We start from the raw sequence: 12,509 nt of genomic DNA on the forward strand, positions 1-12,509 counted from the left end.
ACAAAAGATTAAAGGAAAAATGTACAATTCAGCCATTCATCTTTCCAAAAAAGGAATCCCTTACTATGGCATAACTTTGTGGTGTTTTTCCCCCTCCAAGATTGATGGGTTATGAAAAAGAGCACTGGGTATTAAATTATTTGAGGCAAAACCAATTTCCATTGTGTATCCTAAAGCCTGTCTTATTAAAAAAAAATAGAATAGATTGAAGACATAGATCAAGAAACAATGTTTTCTGCCTCTCTGCGCTCATGTGATTACAGGGAGCATAGGGAAAAGGCTAAATCCATTCCCTTACCGTTGAAGGATTGGTTCTTTCAATAGATTTTTCCTATAAGTTGATTTACTAACCAAATTTACTTTCTGTTCTGGTCTTTGGAAAATCCAGGCAATTCTACAGCAAGGCTTGACCAGTGGCCAAGTGTGAAGACATTGTATTGTATGGTTGACTAGGAGTCAGGAAAATTTCTGTGTTCCTATTTCTGTCACTTACTCTTTGAGTAAGGGTGGGCTCATCTGGGTAGTGTCAAGTCAGCGTGTGTGGGGGGGGGGGGGAGGTCTACTCTGGCTGCAGCAAGGGACAAGCCCTCATCTCCATGGCAAGGTATAAAGTGCAGTCCTAGAAGGAAAACGGAGCTATCAGGATCTTTTGACTCACTGAAGAATAGATAGGGCTTACTGACTCAACACTGACTCATTTTCTTCTACTTCTTTCTCCTCCCCCAACTTCTACAGGTGTCACAGTTTGGGAGCTGATGACATTTGGGTCCAAACCTTACGATGGAATCCCTGCAAGTGAAATTTCATCTATATTAGAGAAAGGGGAACGCCTGCCTCAGCCACCCATCTGCACTATTGATGTCTACATGATCATGGTCAAATGTGAGTTGGATTGGTGGGGCTGCAAACACCTCATTCAATTCAATTGTAATTTCATTTAAGTTCAACAATCATTTATTAAGCGCCTGTTATGTATGAAGTACTATGCTAAATTCTGGGGATATAAAAACATAACAGTACCTGTCTTTAAGGAGATTTACCTTCCACTGAGGGGCAAAACCATCTACACACATCAGTAAACACAAAAATACAGGGCATCCCAAAAGTCTTAGTGCAATTTAAAGCTTTAATAACGTAGGCCTACACTAAGGCTTTTGGAACAACCAAAGAGCTATTAAATGTGACACATACGTTATTTTGTTTTGTTTTGATTTTTTGTTTTGTTTTGTTTTTTTGCTGAGCAATAAGGATTAAGTGTGTTAAGGGCTAAAATTCTAGCTAGTCTGTCTAAAATATCTAATGAGTGGTCGCCAATAAATTATAAGCTTTAGCAAGAGTTAGACTTTTAAGCGTTTATTAAGGAAAACAAGAATTTGGTAAAGAGAGAGAGAAAGGCCTAGATTCCTATCTATTAAAGGGAGAGCACATTTCTAGCTCCGCTCTCCACCAGAGTCCAAAGGAAAGAGCGCCAGAGTCAGCGCCAGTCTCTTCCTTCCTCCTCCCACTCGCCTGTGTCACTTCCTCATGCCAAAGAAAAGACTCCTGGTCTTGCCCTCAAAGACCTTCCCTTCATGGGCGGAACTCTTCTACATTAAGTCTCCAGCAGGTGGCGTCATTCCAATCGTTACAAGTGACTTGCCCAGGGTCACACAGCTAGTAAGTATCAAGTGTACGAGGTCAGATTTGAACTCAGGTCCTTCTGAATCCAGGGTCAGTGCTCTATCCACTGTGCCACCTAGCTGCCCCTGACACATAAGTTATTATACTAAGTCATGAGGTCTCAAAAAGAGCACTCAGATATAGGTTAGGAGAGATGTCATATAGAAGACAACACGTACAGTAACTTGCCTATTGTCTCCTTCTTTAGAACATATTCTTCTTGAAAGCAGACAGTGGTTTTGCCTTTATTTGTACCCCTATTTATTACCTGGAATGTAATAAATGCTAAATATATGGCTGGTGACTGACAAAAGAGAGTTAAGGATTTCCGGAGGCAGAGATGAGGAGGGATATTACTCCAGGCATGAAATTCAGACAGTATAAAGTCACCACGGAAGTGGGAAATGGAATGTTGTATAGAGTGAACAGTAAATTGGTTGGTTTAACTGGGTTGTGGAGTGTGTTAGGGGTCACAGTGTGAAACTCTCCAGAAGACACCATGTAGCTAGAAAGCCTTTGTGGGACAGAAAGAACTGAGCTGTTATGATAGCCTTGTGTTTGACAGAAATTCCGAGGGACAGGGGGTGTGGAGTGGGGCTTGTCCATGTAGAAATCCTGGAATAATTTCCAATTAAGAAATAAAGTCCCAGAAACCCATATAAATATGCCCTTTAACCATTATTCAGAAGGCTGAAGTCTGACTCATTGAACAATATGACCTGACACTTGTCTGGGTTTGAAAATATATAAATAAACTGAAGCCCAGATTGTACCATAGCAGGAACAGTTCCTGTTGGCTCAGCCACCTGGTGGAAATCTCAAACCACTGGGAATTAGTTTGGAGGCCTGTTTCCACAGAGACTGGGTGGCTCAAAAAAAAAAAAAAAAGGGTTTTAGTTTTTGTTTTTAAAGCCTAAGATTGGATAACCACATACAGCTGTTAGAAGCACCCTTTCTATTTGGGATCAGGCCCAGTACGCATTGAATTTATGGGAAGATAACTCCCACTTTGTTGTATTTAAATATTTTCCAAAGTCAGGCCTAGATGAATGCCTAGATGAAAGAAATTACCCCAGTAACGTCATCCTTGGAGGAAGCTCTGAAGAGCCAACTCTAGGAGTCATGGAAGCCAGTATTAGATAGTGTAATGGACATCACCTGACCATGCTAATGTCAATATGGATGATCTCGCTTAGTGATGGCTTGTCATAGAATCATGTGTGGGTGTTTACTTAAGTAGAGTAAACACACCCCCATGGGAAGAAGCTTGCTGCTTCTCTGCTTTGGAGTTGGAATCCAAAGTTTACTCCCTTGACCTGCCAGCAGAGTGGTATTATAAGTAGCCATGTGATTTCTAGGCCTTCATTCTGGGCCTCTTGTTTTTTGTTTTTCTGTTGTTTGTTTGTTTGTTGTTGTTGTTAAGAGCCCTTTGCAGGAACTATGATTTATTCTAGGTTAACTTTAGCTCTAGGAGGAAGTAGTTTCCTATTTAGATGAAACTGTTTAACATAAACACTGCTAACAAAAGATAAGGAAAGAAATTACTTTGGTCACGTCTAAAAAGGGATTAAAATGTTTTGCATTGCCACAAGAAGCAGGCTGTCTGCTCCTCTAGCTTTGAAAGCATTTGTAATTGATCTTCTTCAGGGTTTCTTAACCAGGGTCTGTAAAATTTTTTTACTTTTGTTTTGTTTTTTATCTTGATGACTATATTTCTACATAATTGGTTTCCTTCATAATAGTATGTGTTCTATATTATTTATTTTGAAATTTTTTGTGCGAAAAGAGATCCACAGGCTTCACCAGATTGCCAAAGGGGTCCATGACAAAAAAAAGAGTTAAGAAACCCCCTTTCTACTTCAATAATAGATCAAATAAAAACCAAATCTACCTAAGTACATGGGGATCATAGATCCAAAACTGAGAGGAAATTTACATGTCATTCAGTACCTTCATTTGAGGAAACAGAGTCCTTAGAGAGGATAATTAACTTGTGCAAGGTTTCCAGCCAGGAGGGGATGGGACCAGGGTTCAAATTAAGGTCCTGTGACTCCAAATTCAGAGCAAATGGCTTGAAATTCCAGTTAGCTAAGCAGAAATGCAAACACACTGGGGGTGCTAATATTTCACTCTAAAATTTTAGTTTGTTTAATTTGTATTACTGCATATGCGGGGGAGGGGTGCTGTTCTGCTAGTCCTGTAACAGAGAGATCAAAAGAGCAAAAATGTCTCATTTCCCTGAAATGATATGCATTGTTGCCTAATATCTGTCAGACAATGGAAGATTCAAGCCAGGGGCTTTCCCACAATGCTTGGCCTAGTAAGTGTTCAAGGCAGGGTTCAAACCCAAGTCCTTGATCTTGGCTTCTTTGACAAAGCCTTGATGCCCCAAGGAATTATAGCAGGCTCCCAAAAGCATCCCAGAACCCTAGACTGCTCATGGTTTTAAGGTCTAGCTCATAGAATCCAACTCTCTCATTTTACAGATGAGGAAAATGAATCTCAGATAGGTTAAACTACTTGCCCAAGATCACACAGGTACTGTGATTTGAACTAAGGTCTAGTAATTTCATCCTGCTGACTAAAGAGAAAAGCTCTACCTGAGGCAATAAGATTTCACTGCATAGCCTATGTTAGGAGGTGGAAGGGCCACTATTAAAAATCTCACATTTTAATAAAGAGACCAAAAAAAGCAAAACCCTCTGTCTTTCCTGAGATGCATTATTATATAATATTCAAGACACAATAGCAAATATAGATAGAATATAATATCCAAGATATAATGGTCAGGGGTTTCCCCAAACCCAATCCTGCTACATATTTCACTCACTTCAAATGGTGAGAAGACCATATCTGATCTTCTCCAGACACTCTACAATGCATGTGTATGAAGGTTTTTGCTGGAAAAGAAAAAGGGTTGGGATCTTTGTAGCATACTGAGTCTGGGAAACTTCTGTATTGCTTCAGTGTACAAATTGTTAAAGTTAACCCCAAGAAGAAGTTGAAGGACCTTGAGTAATCATTTATTCAATTGATTAACTAACAAACGTTTATTAAGCATTTGCTGTGTGCCAAGCAATGTGCTAAGCATTAACAATAAAAAGAAGTAACAAATATTACTTTAAAATTTTACTTTCTTCAATACTTCAAGACCTCATGATTCCATGAGTATGGGCACTTCCTCGATCAGTTCAGATAATGACACTTCCATACCTTAGCACATGGTCTTCTTGAATTACTGCAGCCACAAAGAGACCATCCCTGGTCTCCTTGATGGTAAGCTTCTCTGAACTAACCTTTTAAATTTTTTTTTTTTTTTACTGTTGAGAGCTCATTTAATCTCTCTGATCTTCATCTTCCTCATCTGTATAATAGGATTGATGATTTTCAAGATTCCTGGGATAACATCCTTCTTTGTCAGAAAATTGACTTTCTTTTTTATTTATTTATTTGTTTGTTTTTAGTGAGGCAATTGGGGTTAAGTGACTTGCCCAGGGTCACACAGCTAGTAAGTGTCAAGGGTCTAAGCCCGGATTTGAACTCAGGTACTCCTGAATCCAGGGCTGGTGCTCTATCCACCGCGCCACCTAGCTGCCCCAGAAAATTGACTTTCAATCCGTTGTCACACTCATACTGGAAGCCTTTTCTAATTTTATAGGACTTGTATTCTACTAGCATAGATTATTTTTTTTTAGTGAGGCAATTGAGGTTAAGTGACTTGCCCAGGGTCACACAGCTAGTACATGTCAAGGGTCTGAGGCTGGATTTTAACTCAGTTCTTCCTGACTCCAGGGCCAATGCTCTATCCACTGCACCACCTAGCTGCCCTTACTAGCATAGCTTTTGAGAACCCACTGTCACCTCTAGCTTGATGAGGCACTTTAAAACAGCTTTAGTGGAGGTAGAAAAATTGACCCCATAAAGGTCTTTTGACTAAGCAAGGATCTGCGCTCACCTATCAAACCTGAAGTATTCATCCTAAAAAGCAGTAAATATAAACTGTCTGGAATCTCTGGGGTTAATTGGACTGAAATGTGCTTCCTTTAAGTTCTTTAAAAACAATCATATTTAATTTTCCTCCCCAATGTTTAACTACATTGCTTTATTTTACTATTTTTGTTTTTGCTTTGCTTCGCTTCTCTAGGCTGGATGATAGATGCCGATAGTCGCCCCAAGTTTCGTGAGTTAATCATAGAATTCTCTAAAATGGCCCGTGATCCCCAACGCTACCTAGTTATACAGGTAATGACTTTTTGTGTTCAAGTTTTGCTCAGCGTAAGAAAACATCTTTAACGCAAATCAAATCAAGGGACAGAAAATCATTCTTTTCACATAAAAAAATAATATAACCCTGTTATTATCTAACCACTCACTTTGGCTGATTATAAGACTTGGATTTGAATCTTGGCTGCCACTTAGTCATTTTCTCACTTCTCAGGGTCTCAGTTTCCCAATATGTAAAATGAGAGATTTTAGCAAACTTCATAAGGTGGCCTTTGAGCTGTCTTTAATTGCCAATTAATGGCAATTAAATGAAACAAAAGCATGACTAAAAATACCTCTTTTCTCTTTTTAAGATTTTAACTTAGATCCCTTTGAGATGAGAGCATTATGAGTACATGAGTCTAAACCTACTGATGGTAAAAATAACCTTGCAAATTTATCAATTTAGAAAAAATTCCAGTCTGCTCCTCTGCTAAGAATCAAACTGGTAAAGAAATAAATCTTGTCTATTACACGTAGGCCTAGAACCTATAGGGTTTTTTAAATTCTAAATGAGAAGGCATTTTAAGAACAAATAGTACAGGGGGCAGCTAGGTGGATAAAGCACCAGCCCTGGATTCAGGAGGACCAGAATTCAAATCTGGCCTCAGACACTTGATACTTACTACCTGTGTGACCCTGAGCAAATCATTTAATTCTCATTGCCCGACAGATTTTTTTTAGTTAAAAAAAAAAAAAGGAACAAATAGTATCAGATTCCAATTCAGAAAACTGTATATGTGATGTGCTGCCCCTCAGCAATGCCAGGACTTTAGTCTCCCTAGTTTTCCTATCAAAGCATTTAACTTCCAAGTCAGCACCAAGCCTACAGTCAGCACCAAGCCCAGCTGAAAAGTAGGTGCTTTGTGTTTGGTACCTTCCCACCTCCTCTTTGTGTTGCCCCTCCCCTCTTCTCTCTCCTCCTGATGTTGTCCCAAAGAAATTCTATCACTCTCCCTAGGACCTAACCTAAATCCCATTCCTATTATAGTTTCTCAGCTACTTTACACTAAAATGTCATTGTGCAGGCTTAAGATTGTAGGGTAATAGAATTAGAACTGGAAGGAAACTTAGAAGTCATTTATTTATTCCAACCACCCACCCACTTTGTAGATGAAGAAACTGAAGTTTAAGATATTGCCCTCCTCAGAATAATTCTCGTTTTAATAGTGAATGCTTAAGGACTAAAAAGCCTTTCACACCAAAGGTACACTTCAAATTCAAGTCTTACAATCAGCCAAAGTGGCAGATGAATCAGCCTCTGCTTACAATAGCATGATAAGTAGGGTTGAAAATAATTAGAAAGATTGGATGGGGGCAGCTAGATGGCACAGTGGATAGAGCACTGGCCCTGGATTCAGGAGCACCTGAGTTCAAATCCGGCCTCAGACACTTAACACTTACTAGCTGTGTGACCCTGGGCAAGTCACTTAACCCCAATTGCCTCACCCCAAAAAAAAAAAAAAAAGATTGGATGGTGGGACCCTGCCCAGTGTCCTGCACTATGTAAGTGACCAACCTCTATCTACTTGTAAAAAAAATTTAGATTTACATGAAATAAAATCAGAATAGGTGGCCTTTATTCCACATGCACAACAAAGAGGCATTATATTTGTATTTTTTTCTAGCTGAAATGTAGCCTCATATGAAGTCAATATAACCTAGAAGGTAACAGTATGTAAAGTGCTGCTGCTTATGGGATCCCCTTTTCTTTGACAGGGAGATGAAAGAATGCACTTACCAAGCCCCACTGACTCCAAATTTTATCGCACCCTGATGGAAGAGGAGGACATGGAAGATATCGTAGATGCAGACGAGTACCTTATTCCACAGCAGGGATTCTTCAACAGCCCCTCTACATCTCGAACGCCCCTCCTAAGCTCTCTGGTAAAAAGCTGTTCTAACTGAAGCTGCATCCAGGGTGTCACCACATGTAAACCCACTTAAATGAATTCCACCTACAAAATGAAAAAACATTGACATCTCAGGCAAAGTTCCATCGAGCAACCAAGCATCATTTGTTCATCTATCTCAAAATTACCAGTTTAAAAGAATTTTTTTCATTATTCCACTAGTAATTTTGGTGTTTTGTAGCCATAACCTTACATATAGGAATGTGGACCAGATTATTGATTTCATGGGGATGGACAACTCTCACATGAGGAAAACCCTCTACTGTTGCATGTATAAACATTCAAGATCAATCAATCAACAAGCATTTATTCAACATATACCAGACACCTTACTAGGCACTGGCAAAATAGTCTATACCCCCAAAAATACCTTCTAATTTTTATTCCATGGAAGTAGGGAGGAAGCTATTACCCCAAAATAAGAGTGAATCCCATAGATTTGCTGAACCCTAAATATTCAGATATTAATTTCTAACTCAGTTGTAAAAATTCAACTAAGACTAGGTGAAAACCAATTCCAATACCAGAACCCAGCTTCTGTTTCTTAAAATTCCTAAGAGGGGGCAGCTAGGTGGTGCAATGGATAAGGCAGGACCTGAGTTCAAACCCAGCCTCAGACACATACTAGCTGTGTGACCCTGGGCAAGTCACTTAAACCCCATTGCCCTGCAAAAAAAAAAATCCTAAAACAAAAACTGAACATTTTAGAATCTCACCTCCTGGCTATTTCTTGTGGAACAGAAAATCTGGGGGGTGAGTAGCTCTTGAGTTGAGCCTTGGCAGGCAGCTAAGGATTCCCTGTGATAGAGATGGGACTGTGTGATGTGTGTTCCCTAAAAGAAATTTCTGAATTTCTCTTTCAGAGTGCTACCAGCAATAATTCTACCACAGTGTGCATTGATAGAAATGGGGTAAGTCTGAATACATACCAACCCATTACTGCCATTCTCCTGTACTGTATCTGTGAAACTAGATAATCTTGGTTTTATAGTTCCCTCTGAACCTCTCTTCCTCTATCTTCCCTATCCATACCAGTGTAATCATAGATCCTTAACATGTTGAAAGATGTTTTCCCCAATCAGTGTCATAAGCAGCCAGTTGATGGGCATAGAGTTGGGCAGCAGTGCTTTCTTGCTTCCTTTAATAATCTTGTGCTTATTTTCATCCCTCTACCAACAGACTTGTCCCGTGAAGGAAGAAAGCTTCATCCAGAGATACAGTTCTGATCCCACTACTGTCTTACTTGAAGATAATGAGGATGATAGCTTTCAGCCTGTGCCAGGTGAGTGCGTTTGTAATCAATATATTCATTGCCATCTTTCATGCCCTTAAAATCCAGCAACCAATTTCACTTGATTCTTCTATAGCTGTCGCAGTGTCCTGGCAGATACCTTTCACAGAATGCAAAGCTATAAATAGAATGGAGTGACCAGGGCTTTGACTTGGAGTGCCAATGGATTGAGGAGGGTGGGGGGAATTCCTTCCTATAGTGACTTCTGTTCCCCTACTTTGTGATCCTCCATGAGACTGCAAGGTACATTAGTACAACTGGCAATGCCCACCATCCTCAGGGTCCTGTTATAGTGACTCTCTTTCTTTACCCACCTTCCTTTTCCACTCCTACAGATTACTAACTGGACTTTTTGCAAACATACCTCATTACTTGACCTCCAGCAACTCAGTTTACCCCAAAGATGAGACTTTCTAGTTGTGGCTCTGATCCGGCATTTTTCTACCTTTTTTCTCAAGTGCTGATACAGAGTCCAAAATATTCAGTTGTCTTCATGAAAATTTTGGAAGAGATATTAAAACAGAGTTTGGGATTGCATGTCAAGCATTATGTAGTGGGAAAAGCACTAGACTAGAAGAAAAGAGACCTGGTTTTAATCCTCATTTCCACATTTCTAGCTGTATAAATGTGATCAAGTACCTTAATTTCTCTGTGAACCAGTTGTTTCAGGTGCAAAATGGGGATTACATCTTCCCTGTCTAATGGAAGAGAGCAAGATTAGATAATCTTTTCAGGTCTCTCCCCCTTCCCTAGTTTGAAGATATCTGTTTCTATGTAAATATTTGATAAATGAATTTTAATGAAGCTTTTATATTGAATTTAACTGGCTGCCTAATGGTTTAGTATATTGTTTCACCTGAGCATGTGCAGACTGCCTATGATTAGACCCAAACAACTAATCAAGACAAATAATTGACAGCCCTGAGCTGTTTCTATCTACATTTGCACCTCAGAGGTACTCCCTGAAATGCCTACTACAGACTCTTAGCCCTATCTCCACACTGTCACATTCTTCACCCCAAATCCCTTAATTCCGTGGTGACATATGATTTCCAAAGAGCCATGACCTCATCCTGACCTCTTAGTCTAGCACTGTACCTCTTACACCAAAGAGTAAAGGAAAGAGAAAAGGTGGGATCTTAAAGAAGAGAACTATTCTCCCCAAGATTTCCTATTTTAATATCACTAGTCACCCAGAGAAAGAATTGTCCAGAGTAGACTGTGTATAATTATCTGACTCATGAGGTTCATTCCCTATTTCTTTTTAATTCTAGAATACATAAACCAGTCGGCTCCAAAAAATGCCCTGGGCTCTGCCATCCAGAATCCTGTCTATCACAACCAGCCTTTAAACCCAGATGCCTCTAAAGACTCTCTGTACCAAAACTCACACAACAACAGTGCAGTGGACAACCCTGAGTATCTCAACACAACCCAGCCCAACCTGGTCAAAAAGACCTTCGACAGCAATTCCTGTTGGAACCCAACAACCAACCACCCAATCAGTCTGGACAACCCTGACTACCAGCAGGACTTCTTCCCCCAGGAAGCCAAGCCAAATGGGGTTTTTAAAGTCCCAGCAGCAGAAAATCCTGAGTACCTCAGGGTAGCAGCACAACAAAGCGAATTCATCCAAGCTTCAGCATGACCCTTTGCCAAACGCCTTCCTTTCCTCCTTCAAACAACCAGGGAATCCAGCTGCTCCAGGACTGAGCTACGGACAGCAAAGGCAGCAATCATGCCGTGTAGAAACTCACTTACACCTTTCCTTTCTAGCCCATGGGCCAGATGTCGCCACAATTGGCTTTAATTTCCTTTGGTACGCTCTGGGGCCCGTCTTCCATTGGAATTGTCCCCCAACCTGGGCATATAATGGAGCCAATAGCTCGCAGATTTTCTGCAAGTGACAAATTGCAGGTACATTCCTTCATCTTGAATCTATGAGGCTTCCCAAATCAACAGCAAGATGCCCAAGAAGCATATTTTTTTCCGTTTGTACAGAAGTTAGTTGTTGTTCTTTTGTTTTGTTTTGTTTTTCTATACCATACATTTGAAAAAATAATAATAATGTTTGTAAGTATTTTTCTTCCTTGCAAGATCCCACTGGCACATTCCTGAAAGAAATGCTTATTGACTGTAAGATACACTACCCTGAAGGGATCCAGACCGGACTGGACAGAGAAGCATATGCTGAAAGAATATGAGCTTTGAGCACTTCGCACTTAGCCAACTTAACAATTTATTCCCTTGGCTTTGTCCTCAGTGACCCTCTTTACAAGCCAAAGGCCAAAAAAAAAAAAAAAAAAGCATTTCTTGGTTCCGTACAGCATCAGCTCATGTTAGAAAAAGAGAAACAGACCAGCCTATAGGATGCTGGCTTCAACAGTTACAGAAATGGAGGGGAGGGAGTCTCTTCCTACACTTCATTGTAAATGTGCACGGTACTTCAAACTGTTTGGTGGTTTGTTTTTTTTTAAGTGTTTTCTGGTTATGAATATTCATCTGATTCTTTCCTTTTTCATTCCATGTCTTTGCAGCTATACTTGTTAAAAAATTTTCTCTCAGTGCTTCTTTTATGGAGTAGGGAAGGTGGGGAGGGAGTAAAGACCCTAAAATAAAAACAGCCAAAGCTGCGGCTCCCTTTTTACTCACCCTCATTTGGACAAAGGGCCTTTCTTTAAGATGGGATGAAAATGCAAAAGTTTGCCAGTCCAAGCAAGAACTCAAGTCTCAGGTGAATCGACACCAAACCTAAAAGTATTTACCTAAACACTAAAATGAATCTTAAACCTAAAAATGAAGATATCCAAAAGGGGTGTGGGGAAAGATTGAAATTGTTCTCTTTTTCTAAATGCTACCATGGAAATTAGATCTTAACAGTTTTCAGATTTAAAAAAAATAATGAATAAGCTACTTTATTCACACCTAAAACATTCCCTAGTGCATTTCCCCCAAATCTTTTCCTTGTCCCCTTTTTTTAGGTTGCAAAAAAAAAAAATGAGCTAGATCCTGTGGAAAAACTATATAGAATGTCTTACAACTCAGTTGTGTGTGTATGTGGCTCTACTTTTCATAGAAGAAATGCAGAGGCAATAATTGAGAGGATGCAATAAAAATCCTAAATGTTAAATAGTGAATTTGAAGTTAATGGCCGTATCTCCACAATAGTCCGTAAATATTTTTGGAATGGGGGAGAGGTGGAAATGACGATTTAAGGTTTGTGAAGACGTCCAAAATGTTTTCATTTTAAAAAGGAGGATTGTGCAATGTTAAGACAGATAAACAAGTTGGACTAGTTTTTCAAATGTTTGAAGCTCCCATCCCACCTTATCGACTAATGACATTCAATGATTGGCAGATAAATTCCACCAGAGCACCAAGTT

General features: G+C 39.7%; 1 protein-coding gene across 1 annotated transcript in view; it reads left to right on the top strand.

Annotated features, from left to right (window-relative positions):
• EGFR (epidermal growth factor receptor) overlaps nt 1-12,256 on the top strand; it is a 230,876-nt gene extending 218,620 nt beyond the window's left edge. Inside the window, exons 23-28 of the mRNA XM_043978587.1 lie at nt 736-882; nt 5,804-5,901; nt 7,642-7,809; nt 8,699-8,746; nt 9,015-9,117; nt 10,401-12,256. Of these exons, the coding sequence (XP_043834522.1) occupies nt 736-882; nt 5,804-5,901; nt 7,642-7,809; nt 8,699-8,746; nt 9,015-9,117; nt 10,401-10,774 (938 nt within the window). The 3' untranslated portion in view covers nt 10,775-12,256. The remainder of the gene's footprint in view (nt 1-735; nt 883-5,803; nt 5,902-7,641; nt 7,810-8,698; nt 8,747-9,014; nt 9,118-10,400) is intronic.
• The last annotated feature ends 253 nt before the right edge of the window (nt 12,257-12,509 follow it).

The sequence above is a fragment of the Dromiciops gliroides genome, chromosome 1 (assembly GCF_019393635.1).
Source record: "Dromiciops gliroides isolate mDroGli1 chromosome 1, mDroGli1.pri, whole genome shotgun sequence".
NCBI classification, from domain to species: Eukaryota; Metazoa; Chordata; class Mammalia; order Microbiotheria; family Microbiotheriidae; genus Dromiciops; species Dromiciops gliroides.